The sequence below is a fragment of the Bactrocera latifrons genome, unplaced genomic scaffold, assembly GCF_001853355.1.
Source record: "Bactrocera latifrons isolate USDA-ARS-PBARC rearing strain unplaced genomic scaffold, ASM185335v1 scaffold_18, whole genome shotgun sequence".
NCBI classification, from domain to species: domain Eukaryota; kingdom Metazoa; phylum Arthropoda; class Insecta; order Diptera; family Tephritidae; genus Bactrocera; species Bactrocera latifrons.
The window spans coordinates 410034-432540 of record NW_017535296.1 but is presented as its reverse complement, the minus strand read 5'-3'; the positions used below and the strand labels follow the sequence as shown (position 1 = coordinate 432540).

At 33.9% G+C, this 22507-nt stretch overlaps 1 protein-coding gene across 1 annotated transcript in view; it reads left to right on the top strand.

The window, feature by feature from the left end:
* The window catches only part of LOC108967198 (knirps-related protein), an 87956-nt gene that overhangs the window by 5800 nt on the left and 59649 nt on the right, over positions 1-22507 (top strand). The window contains exon 2 of the mRNA XM_018930480.1: positions 7333-7400. Within this exon, the coding sequence (XP_018786025.1) occupies positions 7374-7400 (27 nt within the window). The 5' untranslated portion in view covers positions 7333-7373. The remainder of the gene's footprint in view (positions 1-7332; positions 7401-22507) is intronic.

Genomic DNA, 22507 nt, shown 5'->3' with positions numbered 1-22507 from the left:
TATATATAAAAATGGCAGTCATTACGACGCCATTTCCGGCAGTCCCCAATGCATCCGCGTTATCAGCAGAACTTCTGTCAGGATCATCTCAAATAAAAATAAAAAATACATGTTGTAGTAAAAACACTAAACTAGGTATTAGATGAAAGAAAACAAAAAAAATTGGATTTTTGGCAGACGTTGTTATAAAAAAAAGGCAAATTTCAATGAAAATTTCTCGACATTTTTTTTTTTTTAATAGTTGTAAGTAAAAACAAAAATCCATCGTTCAAAACCTTGTAAATGATATCTCGAAGACTTGTGTAAAAATTCATCAATATCGCTTAAGTAGTTCGCGAGAAATCTTGACAACCGACTTGGGAAACATAGTTTTGAGAAAAAACGCATTTAAAGTTTTACCTACTGCGCCCTCAGCCTATACCTGACCTCAAGCGTCCACATTTTCAAGGTTGTATCTCCGAAAGTATTAGTTAGGATTGACTTGAAGTTCTTGGACAATATTTTAGAGATGCAATAGAATTTAATAAGACAAAAATTTTCCAATTTTGAAACTACGAAACGCATGTAGCCCCTTAATAAAAGAGCAGACTCTGAAAAGTGTATATCTAATTGATCAATGTGACAAGCTGAATCGATTTTGTCATGTCTGTTTGTCTCTCTGTTGCACTCGTCCTTTCCTCCCCAAACAGCTGCTCATTTGTCATAACCGCCATATAAACTGACTGTTCAAAATCAAGTTTTTGTACAGGAAACTTTTTATTCATTAAGATATCGTATCGAAATTTGGCATGGATATACTATATCCTAAGAAAAGCTATGATAACTGCATAAAATGTTCAAACCGGCCCTTTATAGCATTTTGCTATGGTAGCTGACCAACTGGCCAAACCTCAGTTCTTGTATGGAACACATTTTAATATCTTAATATGCAAGAGTATAATATTTTGGGTATAACGGATGTTAAAATTTTTCTTGTTAGTTATAATTTTGATTAGAAATACAACCAAAATATTGTTAAAAAGACGTATTCAAATAATGAATACTCTGTTTCATTATGATGCCTTACTATAAAATAAAAAAAGTCTAATTTCAATTAAAAATATTTATTAACGTATGCTAATGCTTCCATGATTACGCAGTGATTAGTGGCCAAAATTGCAAACTTCTATTATGCCCTTTTGCGACAGTCTAAGTCACTAAAATTAATTGCTTGGCATAAGTTTCGATAATATGTAAAACCGTTTCTTTGAACTAAATATTTTTCAAAATAAAATAATATTTTTTCCTTATTTTCTATAAAAACCCATTTTTTGTATTTTTCCTTCTCTTCTTCTTCTCTCTATGTAAATTATTTTCTCAAACTTTCGCCGTCTACTTTGCATTGCATTATTTTTCACAATACTACTTAATTTTTTCGCGCTTTTTTTCGACGCTTCTTAACCAGCATCACTCATCGGCAAATTAACAAGTCAAGGTCGTTTTGGCTCGCAACCGCTACGACTGCGAGCGCAACGAGTTCTCGTCTGCAGTGTGTGGCTTGCAACGATATTATTTAGCTGCGATTTGCGAGTCTACATTAAATGTTATGCAAATTAAACTAGCAGCAAGCGAGAATGCGCACAAGCAACCAAATGAATGCTGGCGTATAGGAGTATATATCTATGTAAATATATTTGTATAATTGTGTCCGTATGCAAATATATGTTTGAGTGTAGAACACTTGCGGATGCATTCAAATGTAAACAAGAATGAGCACACGTATGAGAGAACAAGCGCAGTTGCATAAACGCTTCAAATCAGATGTACATATATATGCATGTCAGTGTATGCGTTTATCAGCACAGCTATCTACATATGTAAGGCCATATCTGTAGCTATATTTTGTTGGTGATTTTTTGTGATTTAATTTTTTTGTAAATGCATGCGGTTGAGAAGATGCCACCTCAGCCATTGTGTGGCATATGATTGCGTGCCGTCGACGCTGGCAGCCTTGACGCGTTTGTGTTCGTGTGCCGAGCGTCGTGTGTGTGTGGCTGTGCTGAAAAGTCTAGCAAAATGTGAAAAAAGTTAAAGCAAAACAGCTCATTACTATTATACAGCAACAACGTGCCGCAAAAAAAGTGTGAAAGCTATTTTTTGCTATGCAATTTTTTTCGGTGTGCTTCTTGTTCGTTTTTGGGTGCTAAGTTAAACGCTCCAACAGCTGTTGCGAACACCTGTTTTTGTTTAACAAGTGCCAAGCGGATGGCAAGAGTGGGCTTTGGCTTGCCTTTGCACGCCTGGCATTCTAGCTGTTCATATACAAACTTGAATATCAAAAAAATTTGCAAAAAAATATATGCGCACACACATAATCACACACTCATATATGTTTAAGTGTAGAAGTAGCTTTTGCGCAAGCGCAGCATTAAATAATAGAATAAGAAGCAATTCTACGCTTGCAACATCTTATTTTGGTGCCACACTGCTTTAGTTAGAACTGTAATTTAGCAGATTTCAAACAAAAAACAAAAAAAAAAAAAAAAAAAAAAAAAAAAAAAAAAAAAAAAAAAAAAAAAAAAAAAAATGAAAAAAAAAACAACCGAAGTCGAAAAAATATTGTAAACAATGCAAGCATTTATTCAACCGCACATGGCCAAAACGAGTAAGATGGATTGAAGCTTATAAATGAGGCACAGTGGGCGCCTGATTGTCAATTTGTGATTTACAATTATTATTAAATGTCAGTATGTACAGAATATTCAACACCCAATACTAAAATCCAAATATTTATTACTAAAATACTAAGCACTAAATACTAAATAATAAATACTAAATATAAAATATAAAATATTAAGTACTAAAATACTAAGTACTAAATACTAAATAATGAATATTAAATACTAAATAATAAATACTAAAAATTGCTTAATTGCTAATTACTTATTTACAAATACTGAAAACTAAAGAAAACTTAATTACAAATTTTCTCTTTCTCAAATTTCTTTTACTAAATGCTAAATACAAATTTCTTCTTCTTCTTGATGGGCGTAGTCACCGCTTACGCGATTATAGCCGAGTTAACAACAGCGCGCCAGTCGTTTCTTCTTTTCGCCACGTGGCGCCAATTAGATATACCAAGAGTAGCCAGGTTCTTCTCCACTTGGTCCTTCCAACGGAGTGGAGGTCTTCCCCTTTCTCTGCTTCCCCGGCGGGTATAGCGTCGAATACTTTCAGAGCTGGAGTGTTTTCGTCCATTCGGTCAAAATAACCTAGCCAGCGTAGCCGCTGTCTTTTAATTCGCTGAACTATGTCAATGTCGTCTTATATCTCGTCTGGGAGGATGGAGTCATGCGTAGAAGTTCACGCAAGTGAGGAAAGTTTTCTGATCGCCATTCACTTGGGAGTGGCCAGAAACGATTCTTTTGCATACGACTCAAGCAGCTCACGACTTCCGGTCCTTGACCAAGTATCCTCTGGGTAGCCTAAGAACATCCGTTTGAAGGCGAGCTAAACTGAGAAGGCGAAACATTCCCTGCATAGGGTTGCGCGCTGGGTTTGGGACCCGCCACGTAAAAAAACCACCCCAATGACAAATACAAATTACTAAGTATTAAATATTAAACACCTCTTAACAACTAATTACTCTTTTAAAATGTTAATGACAACTTCCAAAATCATAATTCCTAAGTACTATATAATAACTCCTAATACCAAATACCGAATATTTATTACACTAATAGGTAATCACAAAATAATTAAGCACGCATTCTTATAATTACTAATCATTACTATCAATTACTTATGACGACTTGCTAAATACCAAATTTAATTTAAATTTAAAATAAAAATTTCTCCACAGTGCAAAATACCCCATTTAATGCTGGTTCCTATATATTCACAATTTTGGATACCTCTGCTAATATGAGCACTTGCTGTGGGTGCAGCACTTCGCCTGCGGCACATTAAATTGTTGTTCTGATTGTACTAAATATTTATTTGCCATTTTTGGCCCAACTCTTTTGACAATTGTAGCTTCTTCGGCAAGTTTACAAGCATAGCAGTTTTGTTGTTGTCAAGTCTTGTTCAGTTTATTTTTATTGTTGCTGCAATTGCATCTGCTAGTCTTTTATAACGCTTAGTTAGCGATTTTTTTCACAATTTTATTGAATCAAGAGTAGCTGGGTGCAGCCACTGCCAGCTTGTAGTTAACTGTATGAAGAACACGATAGTCACATTTGCTCAAACTGGCTAGCAGCAGTGGCTGACAATAATAATGTACTTGTTGCTGTTCGTTGTAACGACTGCTGGATTCTAAAGATGGGTTTATTTTAATATTTTTGTTGCCATACGGTTGATTTGTCAGTGCTGTTAATCTACTTGAGGGTAGACTATAAATAAAACAACAGCAAAATTCTTTTGATATTCAACGCTTTTATTATTGTTGCTTTTTCTATTAAACGGCCATTACGGTAATCCATATATTACCTTAAACTTGTTTGACCCTTTCTGGTATAAATTGACAGACTCAGTTGCCTTGTACATATATCACGTTTGTTCTACAAGCAGTGAAGTCGGTGGCCACTTGTTAAATAAATATGCAATTTTCTGCTATATTTGATGAGTTTGCAGAGCAACATTCACCAACGCGGATGCTTGCCAGGTTAAACGCTGTCAGGTATTTAAATGTGCACTCATAAATATAGATTATAATGGTGCAAAAATTTCTTGCAAGACAGTACAGTCGTTTGAAAAATACATGTAAATGATATTAATTAGAATTAATGTAAGTACATTTGCATTTATCATTATTAATTAACACTCTGCGCTTCTGCATTTTTGCATTTAAAACATTTTTAAGATAATGCCAACTTAATAGCGATGATTTAATTTAATATCAGGTCTCGCATGTCTTACGAAACCGTCCCTTAAAGATAGAAAAGTTGAAATATTAACTATTGTAGACTGAAGATTCTTGATTTGTAGGTGTGCCTTTCGAAAAGAGCCACGCCTCTAATATTTCTAATTGTCGGATAATAATTAGTACTTGTTCGAACTAAGGCGCATCAAATTCCAGTTCAGAAAGTCAATAAGCTGCAACTTTACACTTGCCTTTACATAATTCTTGACTACAGCACTTATTCAGCTGGGAAAAAAGTTAGCTGAATAATGCCGAAAATGCTATGGGAATGCTATTCAGCTATTATTCCCTTGAGCTGAATAAATTCTACAGTTAAAAGCCTGAAGAGTTCCAGTTTAAGGCTGCTTTAATAAGGCAGTAAAGTATTTTTCTGTCAGTGCTGTATTGAAATATACGTGATTAAAGCTTAAAAAATTAGGTTTGTAGACATATTTTATATTTATATTTATAATTTATTTGCTCTATTGGATTTTATTGTCGGTAAATAGTTTTTGAAGCTAAATCGAAACCAATTGTCTTTTCAAAATTTTTAGTTCATCCATTAATTCAGCTCGTGTAAAATATAGGTGAATAAAGCGTTGAATACTATCAGAATGCTAATCAGCAAATTTTTTTTTAAAAAGTTCAATGCCTTAACGATTGCAAATTTAGATGGCTTTAATGAAGCTTTAAATGTTTTTCCGCCAGTGTTCTAATGAGATATACATTTTCGCAGCTTAGATTATTTTCACTGTTTTTGTCTTCATCGTTTATTCAGCTGAGTAAAAAGTAGCTGAATAAAGGGCTGAATGCAATCAGGATGCCATCTGCCAAGGATTCTTTTAAACTGGAGAAATTATTAAGTAATAGGTTGGAAGATTTCCAGTTTCACGTTGTTTTTAAAAGGCCGTTTTCTGTGAGAGTGCTATTATGCAAAATCTTAAACGGTAGTAACAAGCGAAAAAGTTTGTATGCCCCTCGAAAAATTTTCGAAACAAAATATCTATAATTAACCAATTGTTTTTTTTTAATTTTTTATTTTTATTTTGGAAATTAAACAGGAAAGTCGAACGAGTCTGATTATGTTTCGTTTTTAAACTTTATTAGTCAAATAAGCCGTGCATAGTACGAATCTCTGAAAAAACGAGCAAAATAGTGTCTGAAAGGGCTTAATTTATGAAAAGTGGTGTTTCTACAGATAACTCTCGTGGGAATTAGCTAAGTCTAGGTGTACTGTTGTTTAATAGATTGGTGCTGTCCGCTTAATTAAATGCAAATATTAGACCTTGAAATGGGAAACAATAAAGAAAATTTTTCACGCAAATATTTTAAGGCACATTTTAACAAAGTAGAGTCTAAATTTAACAAACTACCTTGAGAAATTTTTGAAACACGATTGTTTTTTGATCAATTTTGATTATTACCATGAAATAATTATATCCATTCGATATAATTTTCCTTCTATAGCAGACTGATAATATCATATTGGATGGTTATTTTGCCACATAACCTAGCTTTCAAGAATAATCCTACTTTCTATATATTATGTTGTCAAAAAAGTATTGCAGTATTTTTAATGAATTTTCAATTGTTCATAAAATTTTTTTTCATCACTCATGCCCAGTTTTTGAACAATGCTACGGCTGCTACTACATATGCCGGGCTCTCTTGACCAATTCAGCGATTTTATCGCAATTTTCGACGACAGGCCTTCCGGAGCGTTGCGCATCTTCGACCACCTCTACACCAGAACGAAAACGTTGAAACAATCGTTGTGCGGTGGAAATGGAAACTGTATCGGGTCCATAAACTGCACAAATTTTATTGGCGGTTTGAGATGCATTTTTGCCTATATCGTAGTGCTGTAAAATATGCGGTATTTTCTCTTTATTTTGCTCTATGTTTGCGACACTATAACTCACGAACGACTTGAAAGAAACGACAATCAATCAAACACGTGTTAGTGCATGAAATGAGCTTCCAAAAAGGTATAGCATGRCCCGATGCGACGAACGAAACTAGAACTAGGCGCTCTCAGCGCCAACTAGCGATAATACCGCAAGACTTTTTTGACAACCTATTATTTTCTGCAGCAATTCTAATTTTTTCTACAAAACTAAATTGTTTTTGGGAAGAAGTATTAACTTTGTATTAAAGACTTTTACATTAGAAAGCTTGCTGTATTTAAAAAAGTCTTTCAAGTTCGATTTTAGTAGCTAGGATCATGATTATTATCAGCAGATGACTACAGTTTTTTTTCCAGTTATTAAACTGTTCAAAAAATACCAAAAAAGGTGTAAGTTTAAGACATAGTTCCATATTAAATTCAATTTAACGGTTATAACTGCAGATCACCTAAAGACTTGAGTTTTGAACTCAATCTGTTTATGCTGTTATCTAAGCTCACAGTGGTCAACTTTAAAATAATAAATACACTTTTTCGATATTTTCAGATTTTTTCAATTACAACAGCAACAACACTTAACCTAACAAAATGATGAATCAGGATAATCCTTACGCGGTAAGTGTGCACACCTTATTTTTCACAATACTGTGCTACTAAAAATGTATATACACACATACTTAAATATTAATAAAATGTCTTGCTACACAAATTCCTAACAAAGGAAAAAAAATTTATTAAAATAAAACAAAAATATCCAAACTTTTATAAAAAATGTAAACAGCTTTCAATTTCACTGGAATCCACAATTTAAGACAGCGTTAAATAAAAATGCCAGTGAACAAAGATCACACAAGCAAAAAATAATAATTGCAGTAAGTCACGAGCCAGAAAGGCCAACCAGCAAGTAAGGCAGGGTTAGGAGCGCGCAATACACAAATGTACCTCGAAATATTGCGGTCAATCATGCGCATAACTGTAATGTCACTTGAAATGTGTCGCCATATAAATAAATGTGCATAAATTCCCATACAAAAAAAGCTGGTGTTCATGTGTGTGTGCGTATATGTCTGGTGGTTAACGGTCAACATTTTTGGTGGTCTCCATACTCAGGTGCCGGCTACCTCCCAGGCTGAACGACATTTATTTGTTAAATTTTTACGAGCGCACACAAATCGTTCGCGGCGTTCAGCGCTGACAAATGATAAAAAATTAAAAGCCCTCCCTGAACAAAAAACACAACAAAAACAACAAAAATGGACAAACACTTACTGAGCTAGTTTAAGCACACTTATAAGCTTGTGTGTGTGTATTAACAATAGCTTTTAGTTAACCAAAATTGCATGAGCACTTTTGTATTTGTTTATATATGTATGTCTAGAAGTGTGTATAAAAATCGGCAATAAAACTTCATACACGCTACTAACAACAACAAAGCCGCCAGAAGTCGTAAAACACAAAATTTATTGTGAACAAGTTGCGGTTTGAAAAAATTTTTCGGTCATAAAAATATTATTTCATATACTCCGCTTATGTGTGAGTGTGTGTGTGCGTGTGCAGTCGCGTTTCGAGTGACTAAATGACATTAAAATGTTAAATGAGATCACAAGTTGCTGATAATAAATGTAATAGTGATAAGCGTGCTTTTGAAAAATGTAAGGCAATGGCGTCGTGCATGTTCTCATTTCGGAGGGGTTGCTGCTCTAGTAATTCTGAATAAAGCTCAAATCTTTTCGAGCGATTTCAAACGAGCTTTTGCGCTTCTTCTTTCTTTCATACGAAAGCATTTGGTAAATGCAGGACTTCATATTTTTGATGTCTGCTGTTATTTTCAAGAGGTCCGTAGTTCTTTTTTTTTTTTTTGCTTTTTCTGTTCCCTTTTTTCAAACTTTAAACTCGTTTTTCTCAAAACACATTTTTACAAACAGACGGACATGATTTCGGTCGAACTAATCAACCGATTTGTTTAATTTTTTTTTTTAATTTAAAATTTTTTATAAATTTTTCACAATGTTATGAAAACTGTTTGTAAAAAAAATGTGGAAAAATTAAAAAAAAAAACAATAATTAATTTTAAATTTATCAACATTTTTTCATGATTCTTGTAGAGACGACAACCATTCACGTACTTTTTAAGCATAAATTGAGAAATCGCGTCCGGCAGTGAAAAAACGCATCTCATTCACCCAGCCATTTCTCCGACAAATGTCATCAAAAAATTCCGAAAAAATTTTATTTATACACTCCACGATATACTTCATGGTATGCGAAAAAAGCTATACTGCAGAATAAAAATTTCTATAGAAAATGTCAAAAAAAAAAACAGGCCAGATTACCCTACTGACCGCTTAAGTTGTTTCTGTGCATTAAAAGACCGATCCCCACCTAACGACGTTCTATTACAAAATCAAATTTCTTTCATAAATATTTTTACCTTTGACCAAATTTTGACGTGTATTATTTTCTTAGTAAATAAAAAAATGTACTTGCTTGTGACTCAACTGTTTTCTGAACGGAACAAACTCAAACTGTTTCATAGGAAACTTTTTTTTTTTTTTTTTGACAAATTTGGAATGCGTTTTTACCAAGAGCATCGCTATCAATATCTGAATTTATGTTATGTTCAGATCGGTATACGGTGAAGGGCATTATAGCAGTGCTTCGGTGCAAACAGAAGCTAATGTTTTTTTTCTTTTATTTTTATTTTTATTTTTTTGTTTTTAATTTGCCTTACTACCAAAAGTTCTAACTTCCTGCCAAGGTTAACTGCAAATGCATGAAATATGAATTAGCAATAATCACATAATAAAAAATGCCAGAATTCCAACTATGAACACATCTATTAAAATATGAAATGATGTAAATAAAACAATTCAGTCATATTTCATGTTGAAAAGAACAAGCTGCCGACAAGCGCAACATAAAAATACTAATACCAGAAATTGGCATAAACAGTCAAATACTTCCTTATTACTCACACGTCAACACTAAGCCGTCACTCAGCCAATGTTCGTACAGTAATGGACATTGTTTTTGTCTACACCCCTTTGTCAGAGCGAGTGCTCGACTATTTAACTTTGATTTGATTACCACAGACAAGGCGTTCATTTGTAGCAAAATATGAGTGCTACACGGCGCAGGCGCATATGACATGAGCGCAGTGATGCGCTCATTAAACGCCAATATTTACATACGAGTAAAAATAAATTCACATAATAGTAGCGGCGGCAGAGGCAGCGGCAGCAGGGACACAAAGTAGAACTCGTTTTTTATGACACTCCAACGACGAGCGTTTGACTTGGCAGTGACTCTGTAGCCTCCGATACCGCTGTCTCTATCGCTTCTGCTGCTCTTAATGATGTGTGATGTCATGCCGCATGGACTGCTTCGGCTACTGCTTGGCGTTTGCTACTCATATGCTGATAGGAAATCAATAAGGAATCAATAATTCTTTTAGTATAATCTACATAAGTGGAATTTAGCATTAAGCATTTAATAAGCGTTCGTATTTAAACAGTTTTGTAAAATCGTAATTAAGTTGAAGCGGTTTATTAATTATGAAATTTTATTTGTTTCTCGCTTTTGTCGTGTTTGTTAAGCTGTGCTCTGGTCGTAATGCGCGTAAAGGTGTTAGATGTTAGGCAAAACGTATGGGTTGAGATTAGTGCGACTGGTCGGTTATGACTGCTTGAAGGTCAGTGAGATGCTCACGATGGATGATTTATAAGTAACTTTTATTAAATACGAAGCTGCTCAGTTGACTGATAGTCAACAAATGAGTGGCAGCGGTGATCAGTTATTTGAATACTTAATTACCTATATGAGAGTGGAAAAATGTTGACAGAAAGTGAGGCGTAGTCTGAGGTGGTGGTGAGTGACGCATGTGACTAACGTGTTGTACTATAAATTTTGACTTTTCAAATTACAAGCGTGCTGAGAAGTACAAATAGTTTAAAATGAATTTTAGTTTTTTTTTCAAGAATCGAAATAGTTATGACCGTTGACAAATTATCGACTATAAGCACGTTCTGACTATTGGAAACCCATTTTGGTAGTATGATACGTTTTCTTGCTTCCATTGCCAATTTACTTATACATCATTGCTTAATATTTCATCAGTGAACGGTATATTCAGATTTGAAAACAGGAACAAATTGCTATCGAAGCCTTTTAGAGCAATTTTGACAACATTTTATCATGGTTTTGTTTGTATTTCGAGATTACTCATTTTATACTTTTCCAAAATCAGTTTGTGATATTATATTATTTACGTTTTCGTAATTGTCTGTTTTGAACATATACTGATTTCATGGTCTACGCTGATCAACAGACTAGTTTATTATAGAACAAACTACTTGGGAATGATTTTTTTTACCTAGAACAGAGGCCGAGTAACAATCGTCAAGCCATTATATGGTAGAAGCTGTCCTTCTTTTGCCAAATAACCATTTCAGCAATATACGATTTTTTCTAAACATATGTAGTATATTTTTTAATGGCTTTCACTAATGAGAAGGGTATTGATACAACTACTTTATATTGATATAGACTATAGTCATTTCGGAGGATTTAAGCGTAAAACCTAACCAAACAATCTAAAATCATATGGAAGTTAAAGAACTTTTGATGTTGTTGTTGTCTTGGAGGAAGAAAATACTCAAAATTTGGTAGTTTTTTGCCGAGTTGATACCCTTGGCGCTATGCTCGTATAATTATCTGCTCATTTCGGTTAAGAAACAATTATGTTGTACAATTTCTGTTCTTTTAGCTTAAAAAAATATTATTTTATAGCAATTAATAGTATGCAGACCAAGTAGAGCATCCGAGCATCATTGTTTCTTAAAGTCGTCAGTTCTAATACGCATAGTCTCTCCAGCGACCTCACAATTCTAAGCTCACAATATTCTCGTCTTTGCGGCCACCTAGTTTGACTCTTTTTCTTAAAAACATCATTAACTAATTTCTATGCATTAATTGCAAATTAAAGCAGTTGCTTTGAAAATTAAACAATGTTAGAAAATTAAACGTCACCGAAACCACATTGAAGGCAAACGGACGGCCGTTAAGTCTGACGCTGATGACGAACAAATCGTGCAAATGGTCACACAAAGTGCCCATAAACGCCAAGACGAAAGCGTAAGGTGGCGCAAAAGTGCGAACTTACATATGCAGATACAAAACTAGATCAGTTGCCGACCTTAGCAAGTTTGTACCAAATTAAATAATAACAAAGTAGAGCATTAGCATTAAAATGAACTTTATGTGGTGATAGACTATGCTTGGTTAGTAGTTGGAGTGTTGTTGAAATTGAGGTTTGAAGAAAACAGAATTGTCAAAGTTTAGCTTACGTAATATGTGTTTAGCAATTCAAGTTTATTGTTATATTTAATTGCTGTTTCAATTTATTTTTTTAACACTAAAATATTTACCATTTATAAGAATAGCGATATTTGAATGCGACTTAAATATTTTGATAAGATGATGAAGAAAATATTTATATTGAAGCTCTAAATCTCTAGCATGCTCTCCTTTATAGAACGATTATGCTTCATTTTGAGAACTCTAAAAAGTTCTGAAAATCTTTTTGTGCTACAACAAATTATTTTTTAAAGGAGGTTAAACTTTTTCGCTAATAATTTGGTTAGCTTTCAATATGATATAAATGTTGCTTAACTCTTCAATATAGAATAATTGAAGTCTTTAGACGATAATGAAACATTTGTTTAGATCAAATTCCAAGATTTTATGAACATCTTCAATAGTACCAATATTTTGATTCCAGAAGCTTATGTAAGGCGGGTTGGGCATACAAAAATCAAAAACTGTGATATGATACGAGATAATTTCACAGAATCGTTATATCCGACTCCACATATTTTTATCAGTTAGGCCAGAGTTTATAACACGTTTAACAAGTCAAATAAAGAAATTCTAAATAAATACATATCTGTTTTAGCTCAGAAACTAAAAAAAAAATTTGCTAGCTTTTCTTTTTAGAAAAACTTCGAGCTTTGTGAAGAACTGAAGAACATTTTGTTGGCCTTTTTAGACACCCAAGTCACTGTTTCTTCATCTAATTGGGTTTCGAATAAATAAGACTAATGTATAGTTAACATTTCCCTCTCCTAATGAACTGCTAATTTCTAAAATCGGTGATTTCTTGAAATTTTCATAGACCACTTGAGGTGGCTTAACGCTTATTTTAGTTAGTTTTACAATGTTGTGTTACGAACTCCACTTCTGTGTAGAAGTACAACTTAAATATATAAGTATAATTTTTGGGCGAGTTTTAGAGCTCAGTTAGCCCTATTTTAGTATGTATATTATAGCTCTGCACCTCAAAAAATCGTCAACTAACCCTCCTTTGTGAGAGAAAATGTAAGCTTTAAAATTATAGCAAGGTTTTTTCTGCGACCATTCATTCATTAGATTCATTAATTACACAGTACAACAGCTAATCTGTTGGGTGAGAAATTCAAAATCAGGGTGATGGTACTAGGTCAGTATATTAAAACTCTCAAAGGGTTTGGCGTCCGTTTGTCAGTTTTTTTTTATGACCTTTTAAATTTTTTTCTTATCTTGATGCTTTTTCGCTTAGTTGTAACATTTTGGCAAAAAACCAAAAAAAAAAAAACCTATTTCCGAGAATGCTTTTAACATTCTTGCGACAAAAACATCGTAGTTGTTAGAATGATGCTTTCCAAACAAGCCTTCTATTACTTCTTTGATTGCCTGCCATGCATTCAGCATCCATCAAAATATTGTTGAATGCGTCACTTTTAATCAGCTTTCGTATATCTGCACCATTTAGTACGCCTCATTGGACAAAATTAATTTGTTAAGATGAAAAACCATGGAAAATAATGAAAAAATTTAAAAGGTCATAAAAAAAACTGACACATACGAACGCCAAACCCTTTGAGGATTTTACTATACTGGCCTAGTACCATCTGACTTGGAATTTCTCACCCCTCAAACAATAATCCCACAAATGTTCCACAGTGTTATAATATAAAATTTTAACCAGGTAATGACTATAAGACCGAAAGAAATATACTTTTGATATTTGTTCAATTTATTTTATAGGAAATATGAAATTTCTAACTATTTTTCTAAGCCTAAAATAAGCTCTGCTAAGTCTTACGTTATGAGTCAAAAACTTAAAAAATGTAAACAAAAAATTTAAAGAAAAAAAGTTTGCAAAAGTATTTGTTTTTCTCAAAAAAACAAAAAAAATATATTTAAGCACAACAATTCAGGAACCAACAACAAAAAAATTTTTAAGCACAACAACTCAGCAAGCTTTTATTGCCGCTCAAGCCAACTGCTAACAGCATACTAAATGTCAATATTTGAATATAAATTTCGTTAATACGTGTATTTTATGTGTCTAAGCTGATTTTGTAGTGTAGTCGGGCGCATTAAATTTGATACACAATTTCTTGTTGATATTTGGGAATTTTCGCTTTATGACAGACATATTTACTTACCAAAGAAGCAACTATTTTGTTTTTTTTAAATATACACATTAATGTACATATAACATGTGTAGCTTTCTGCTTGCCTGTGGTGATACATAAAAGTGGAAGTTAATTAGATGATTATATTGTTGATTTGAAAAGATTGCATTAAATTTTATGACATTTCAGAGACACAAGCAAAGCAAAAGGAATACAAAAAAAAAACAAAATCGTTTAAACTGCAGTGCAGCGCTACCAGCTTGCTCTACTGCTGCGCTCATACTCAACATATATGGTTTTTGTTATTTTCAGCACTAATTTTTATTGGTATATTTTTGAAAGACAGCTAATTTTAGCTATCAATAAATTTTAATTTATTCCTGTTTCTCTTAAATGTTTTTAAATATTTTTATTTTTTATCTATTTTTTGTTTTGTTTTGCCCGCCAATTCGCTTGAGGTGCTCCACTTGTCGCACAGTGCTGCCACTGTCTCTTATACACATCTAGATGTGTATAAGAGACAGAATTTTAATTTATTCCTGTTTCTCTTAAATGTTTTTAAATATTTTTATTTTTTATCTATTTTTTGTTTTGTTTTGCCCGCCAATTCGCTTGAGGTGCTCCACTTGTCGCACAGTGCTGCCATACGCAAATGAGCAATATTTTTTCAAATCAAGAACAATGCGGTTAATTTTTGCCGCTCATAAATATCACAGCATATACACGCAAACAGTTATGACTACTATAACCGTATTGCTCTGCTCTTAGCTAGGCGCGCTTTTACGTACGTGTGTGCGCATGTTAGGTTTATTCGTGTGTCCGCGCATATTTGCTAATTAAAATGCTGGTGCTACACATTAAATTAAATTTATAGCCACAGATGCTGTGCGGTTTTAGTTAAATGAACTAAAATGACAGGTTAGTTATAAAATCACTTGATTTGTTAGCCAAAGTGGAACGAAACATATATCGTTTTAAGATCTGTTATTTAATGTTAGTGAGCACATAACAGTACATGCTCGTGTGTATGTGCATACGGTTCGGTTTATTTAATCTCAGATTAGATGTATGCAAATCCTATTAATTATTTATATTTTTTAGTCTATTGTCTCAATTTATGACTGCTTTTGAAGTTGAAGAACAAATTAAAAAAAGTAAACTAAACTTACCAAAATATAAAGGAAAAAATTGGTAAAAAATATAGCAATAGAAATTAGAAAAACTAAATTTTTGTATTTGGCTTATAGCGATTTTTAAATCTCTAAAAAATTTGAATATAGTAGCATTTTAACAAAGTGCAAAATAATTCACATATAAAATAAAAATAAAAGAAATAAAAAAATATTAAATAAAAAATGGATAAAATTTATTACACTAAATACAATAAAAAAAAATAAATAAATAAATAAAAAAAGATATACAAAAATAAATATTAATATACAATATATATTACATTGTCAAAAAAGTCTTGCGGTTTTTGTGGTGTTTTTACTGAATTTTCAATTGTTCATAAAATTTTTTTTTTGATGACTCATGCCCAGCTCTTGACCGATGTTACGGCTGCTATCCAATTCAACGATTTTATCGCAATTTTCGACGACAGGCCTTCCGGAGCGTGGCGCATCTTCGACCACCTCTACACCAGAGCGAAAACGTTGAAACTTAAAAGACTTAAAAGAAACGACAATTACTCAAACACGTGTTAGTGCATGAAATGAGCTTTCCAAAAAGAATAAAACTAGAACTACGCGCTCTCAGCGCCAACTAGCGCAAATACCGCAGGACTTTTTTGACAACCTAATATAAAATATATTTATACAAAAAGACAGGAAATTATGACATGGGTTTGGTTGACATGATGGCATGTTGTACCTCCACAAAAAGTCTATTTAATAGTGAAAATAGAGAGACTACTAACTGCATATTTTGCAAAACCATATATCCAATTTTGCGGAAAAGAAAAAGAAATCATATTTCAACAAAATGACGACGAAGAATTCAAAATCATAGAGTAATAGCTTTCTGAACGAAATTTCTTACTGAACCGGGAACCAACACAATGTGGTCAATCACTAAAAGAAGGCTGGGATAATACTGAACAACGCCAAAAAATCTGGACGAGTTTTGGCAACGGATACAGCAGTAATGGCATAGCATTGGAAATGAATTTATAAACAATTCAGTGGAAATATGTCTTTTTTTCTATTATTTATTTAACGTACTGACTAAGAAATCTTCTTTGGTTTATCCAAAACAAATTTGCTAAATTTCATTACATGATCAAGTGCATAGTTTACGATTTTATAAAGAACATACAAACAAATATATATCTGTATGGATATAAAAATATTAATTTCTGTGCTATGAACGACTAAGGAAACAAACGTGCTAAGTCGTAGTATATTATAATATAATTAAACTCTTTGATGGCGTTCGCATTTTTACCTTTTCTGGTTTTCATATTAAACTTTTTTTCTTAGCTCCACCTAAAAGAAAACAGCAGAGACCCTAAAGTAAATATAAATGATCAGCGGGAAGTGTTGAAACGATTTATCCATATCCTTTTGTATGTCTATTTGACCACTATAGCGCTTAACTGCCATATAAACAAAGTCAAGTGTTTCAAAGGAGAACTTTCTCTTTTGTTAAGATATTTTCACGAAATTTTGCGCGGGCTTTTGTCCAAGTTGCAATTTTGGAAGAAACATTTTACAGCGAGTCACTATTTCATATAGCTGTCATACAAACTGATCAATCTAAGCTATTGCAAAGAACATTCTGGGCATTTTGTAGGGTAATATAGCTTCGTTCCAATCGAAGTTAATGTTTTTCATTCAGTTTTTCTTTAAATTCGACTTCATTTGCTTCTTGAAAATAATTATTAAGTGAGCATGAGTAACTTGGTTGATTTAAAAGCGTTTAAAAGGTATTTAAGAAGCAGACTCAATGACTGATATTTATTGCAAATTTTTTTCAAAATTGTGCTCAGATTTGCTTATTAAATTCGCTTTTTATATTTAATTATTCTTGTAAATAATGGTTTATTATATTGTTTGCGAGATATATAATTTTTACTACGAAAATGCAAAATTGTTTACAGCAATAATGAAGAACGTATTTTGTGGGAAAATGTATTTTTCTAAAATTATTATAATTTATTATATTATTATTAATATTTTTTTAGCATGCATTTTTTTTTTTAATTTAACAACTAATATTTGCTTGAATAATATTATTATTTAGTATTGCTAGCTTTTAGGAAAGTCACTAGAAATTATGTTACTATTGCTTCGGAGCACTATTTCGCTATATTTTTTTCACTTTTGGTCTTCTAACATGTAGAACATATGGGCTTGTGAACACATCCATTTTCTTTCAAATATGCGCTGCGGCCATGAGTAACTGCACGCATAGCAAAGGCAATTGAGCACTTGTCGACAGCAGTACATCACCGTGCGCTGGAAGCGGAATATCAAATTTGCCAACAAACAACAACAAAAACTTGGACAACTTAGCAGACAGTTGACTAAGAAAAACGATCGTAGCAGCAAACCTCCCTTTTAGAGTTGGCGGCAGAGAAGAAAATAGCAACAACAAAACTTCTACAACATATAAAATAAACGCTCACATACCAAACGCATGATCGTTGCAAAAGCCATAAACGAATGCTTGTTGCTGTTGTTGTTGTTATTATAGAAACCATAGCTGCATATGTTGACGACCAACTACGAGCGCGCTGCGTACATTTCTAATTGCGAGTTAATTGCCAACATCAATTCACTACTCTAATTGAGTTATCATCCTTAACGTCGTGCAGAGCATGCGCAAACACAAACACACACATGCAGGCATATGTAGGTAAGCGGAATAAAAGCTTGTGGAGTAAATGCGCATTGTAGGCGACTCCAATGTGCGCTGCAGGGACTAAAGGACTGGATGCTGCACGGCAATCAGTGACTCTGGCTGCAGTGCGGCATGGAAGGCAGCGGAGCGGCGGAGTGTAGAAAACCACAAGGGCGGTGGACAAAGCGGTGTGGCATGCCAACATGTGCTGGCTAATGTTGCATGCGCGTTTTGGATTTTTGCGTTAAACATTTGCGGTGGTTGACGATACTCATAGTGGCGGCAACAAATGCGCTTGTTGTTGCGCTATCGCTTTGCACATGCCATGTCAGAAGATATGCCTTGCTATGTTTTTCTATGATCTCTCTTGCCACTGCTGACTGCAGCAGCCGCTCAATTGGCTTAGCGTTCGCCGCGGCTGCCCAGTTGCGGTCGCCCGTTGTTGCAAGCAGTCGTTTGTTAATTGTTTGTTGTTGCTGTTATTGCTGTCGTCTAACCAATATGCGTGCTGCATTTGCCTCCTCAACTCGTTTCATATTCGCTTTCTTGCTTTACGCGCCGCTGACATGCGAGACATGCTTTCGTGTTGTTCTTGCTGTTGCCTACATTGCGCCTGCTCTGTTACTTTGCGCGGCCACGTACAACAATTTGCCGTTGCAGTCACAACAAAATAAAGTAATTACAGCATGTTTCATTTTGTTTTTGGTTTTATTGCTGTTGTGTTGCCGTTTAAATGTTGCTTACACTAAAATGTACTTTACACATAAATAAATATTGTTTGCGGCTTTTAATTGAAAAATTGCACGCGGCAGCCACTTTCTTTCTTTGACATGTTGCAGTGAGGCTGTGTAGTGTTTTGCGCAAATGTAATTGTATGCGTGTATACTTATTTAGTCATGTATAGGCATGTGTGTTTGTTCCCGCGCATTTCTGCTTGCGCTTTATCCGGTTGGGAGTTTAATAAATTGAAGGCGCGATCGTTTGTTAGCGATTAAATTGTGCATTAGTAGCTTATAATGAGTGCTACTTTGCTGCTGAGTCACAAATTATAATATGAATTCTAATGTGGTTTAAGGCGCCACGAAAAACTATCCTGTTTTAAAAACTTATTTTGAGGGTGAGGTATTAGAAAGCATTTCCCAGACTAGTGGCTTTATTAAGCATATACTTTATTTGTTTATAAAAAAGTTTATATTAAAAATGTAATACAAAATGGCGGCTACTGAGTAAATCTGGGAAATTGCCATTTTAAAAAAGCACTCAACGATAGTTGCTGATTCAATAAAATCAAGATATCCGACGCAAAAAGTAAAATGAAAACATTTTACTTTGACTCACGATGTGTGATTATTGCTACACATCTAGTTTCTTGCAATATGGCGGGCTTGAAAACACATATACAATTTTTGACTGCTAAACTGATCACCAAGTTGTTTATGAGAAAAATACAGGGTGGCTGATGAATTTTGCTACATTAAGAAACTCAAATTTTTTTTTTTTTTTCAGAGTAAGGAATTCATTTTTCTTTTATTCAATCAATTTTATTAAATATAGCTTAATTATTTTCAGAAAAATAAGGGAATTTAAATGCCCCCCCTGCTCGTTGATGCATGTGCGGCATCTTACCAAAAAGTTGTTCATTACTGCTTGGAGAGTTGAGACAGGAATAGCCGCAATTGTTTCCCGAATGGATTGCCTTAGTTCATTCAAATTTGTTGGTTTTGCTTTGTAGACTTCCTGTTTGCAATAATCCCACAAGGAAAAGTCAGGTGCAGTAAGGTCGGGCGACCTGGGTGGCCAACGGAATGTGGAGTTTCTGGATATCAGCTTATTGGGAAATTTTCSTCGGAATTCTGTCATAACAGGTTGGCCTATGTGAGGAGCTGCACCATCTTGCTGAAACCACACAGAGTTGAAAGAAATTCTCCTTCGGCGTAATTCTGGAAAGAAAAACTCTCTCAACATGTCTAAGTAATGGTCTCCAGTAACCGTAACGGTGTGACCGTTTTCTTCGAAGAAGTAGGGCCCGACAATGCAGCGTGATGAAASTGCACACCACACTGTGACACGAAGTGGATGCAATTCCGTCTCATGGAGTATCTGTGGGTTGGAAGCACTCCATATTCCACAATTTTGTTTAAATCAAAAGGGGCTTCGTCAGACATGAAAAGGCAGTTCAACATGTTTCCATCCTCTTCAACCATTTGAAGCATCTTCTGGCAAAATTCCAAGCGAATCGGCAAGTCTGCAGCATTCAATTTGTTGGCCATTTGAATTTTATGTGGGAATAAGTCCAAATCTTTGTGCATAATCGACTGTAATGACTGTCTGCTTACACCCATTTGAGCAGATAAGCGTCTTGTCGAAACACGTGGATTGTTTTGTATGGTAGCAGCTACAGCAGCGATTGTTTCCTCCATTCGAACTGAATGATTTCGATGGTAAGGTCTTCTGTTGACTGTCCCATGCTCGGCAAAATTGTTTACAAGTTTCATTATGGTCCAACCAAAACTACGGACTCCAGTGCGTGATAGTGGCGGACAATCCAAATTATTGTTTCATTTTCAGAGTTATGCATTTTTGTTAAATGTAAAAGTCAATCTGCAAAATAAAAGAAAAATTAACCAGATTCATTAAATAGAAAAAAAGTTATTTAATTTTTTTTTTTGGTAGCGGCTTTCATCAGCCACCCTGTACAATAACAAATACAAACTTTGCTAAACTATCTTACTTTGAAGTTATGGGTCTAAATTGCCAGTGCATATATAAAGTACTTTTCGAAAACTATCGTCGAATGATTTAAAACCTGCGGTTTCGATGAAAAGCGTTTAAAATTTAAATGCTAAATCTTACTGCCTTGCCTGACGTCCTTCCTATAACAGTGCATTTTTTTCATAAAGAAAAAATTTTAATATTCCCACTAGTGATTTTTGCTAACAGTCTGCTTTAAGCCGAGGTAAAAACTCTTCAGATATGTTGAACGAAATTTTGAGTTATCCTCAAGACATTTGAATATGTTCGAACAAGGGTATATTTGCTTAATGATAGTTGGACCGCAGTTCTGTACAAAATCAAAAGTAAAATTTACATATAAAACTAAAACAATGAAGAAACATGGGGAAAGAGGCAAGCAGCTCTTTACCTAACTCTTTATTTAAAAAATTTTCAAAAATCGCTATCAATTGTTATTCTAATTGATAAGGCATAAGTATCAAAATAAGTTATTAGCCGGATAGCGATGAGGATTTTTGAAAATTCTCTTTTACTTGATAGGTAAGGAATGAAGTAATTGTGGTCTTCTATATATCATATAAGTAGGAATACTACTTAATTAATAATATAATATATATTGATATTTACATTAAACAATAATTAAATAAAAAGCATAAACGATTTAATCGACCCTAGATACATCTATTGGAAAACGGCGGAAGCATAGTTGTAGACCTAGTAATTACCCACAAATGTAAAGTGTAACATGAGAGACAACGAGAGGCGTAATCATTGGCTTCGGCATAGATATTGAAATTTTAGGAATACCCTACGACTCATGGTATATTTTTAACATAAATTCCATATAATCGAAATGACATTAAAGTAAACACCTTTAATTCGGATAACAATTAGAAACAAATGACATGCTTTCTTTCCGTGAATATCCTTGAATTCGACAGAAAATCACCTAAAACAAAGGCATAATATTTTATTTCTTTAAGTTTTTATCCAATATATGGATAGTAAACATTCTAGCCATAAAAGTTGAAATATGAATCAACTTTTTACTGCTGGGATTAAGTTAGCTAGCTGATCTAGAGATCACGTGGACTGCTATATATGTATAATCCTTTGTGAGCCATAGAAAAGAAGAACTACTGTCTCAGAACTCACAAATTAGCAAACCACTAAGTTGTTAATACAAATAATACGTTTAACTCCCATTACCGCCATATCGGTGGGATGTCTGAAATTCTGTACTCCCAGGTGTTTAAGTCTGGACGTCACAAAAGCGTCAGTCAAGAAGGAAGTGTTAAGTTGTTTTTTTTTTCACTTCATCTTCTTCCACACAGCTTCTTAAGATGATGTCTGGTAAAGTGCTCAGCTTTACAGCATGAACACCAAGATTGCAATGACCTGTTAAAAGCCCCACAAGCGGGGTGATGCTAGTCGTACTGAGGGCAAAGAGATTACTAGATCTCTTGCGATCGATCTAGGGAACTTCCGACGATTCCGACTTATGCGACGAACTTGATTGCCATTGCTTGGTTGATTTAAGGGAAAGACTTAAGCAGCGAACCTAATTTAGTTTGATAAGATTCAATTATTTTAAAGACTTAAACAACGAACTTGTCTTGATTTCTTTCTAATAAAAGACCTAAGCAACGAACTTTTTAAACAAATTGCTATTGAATCATAATGAGTGAA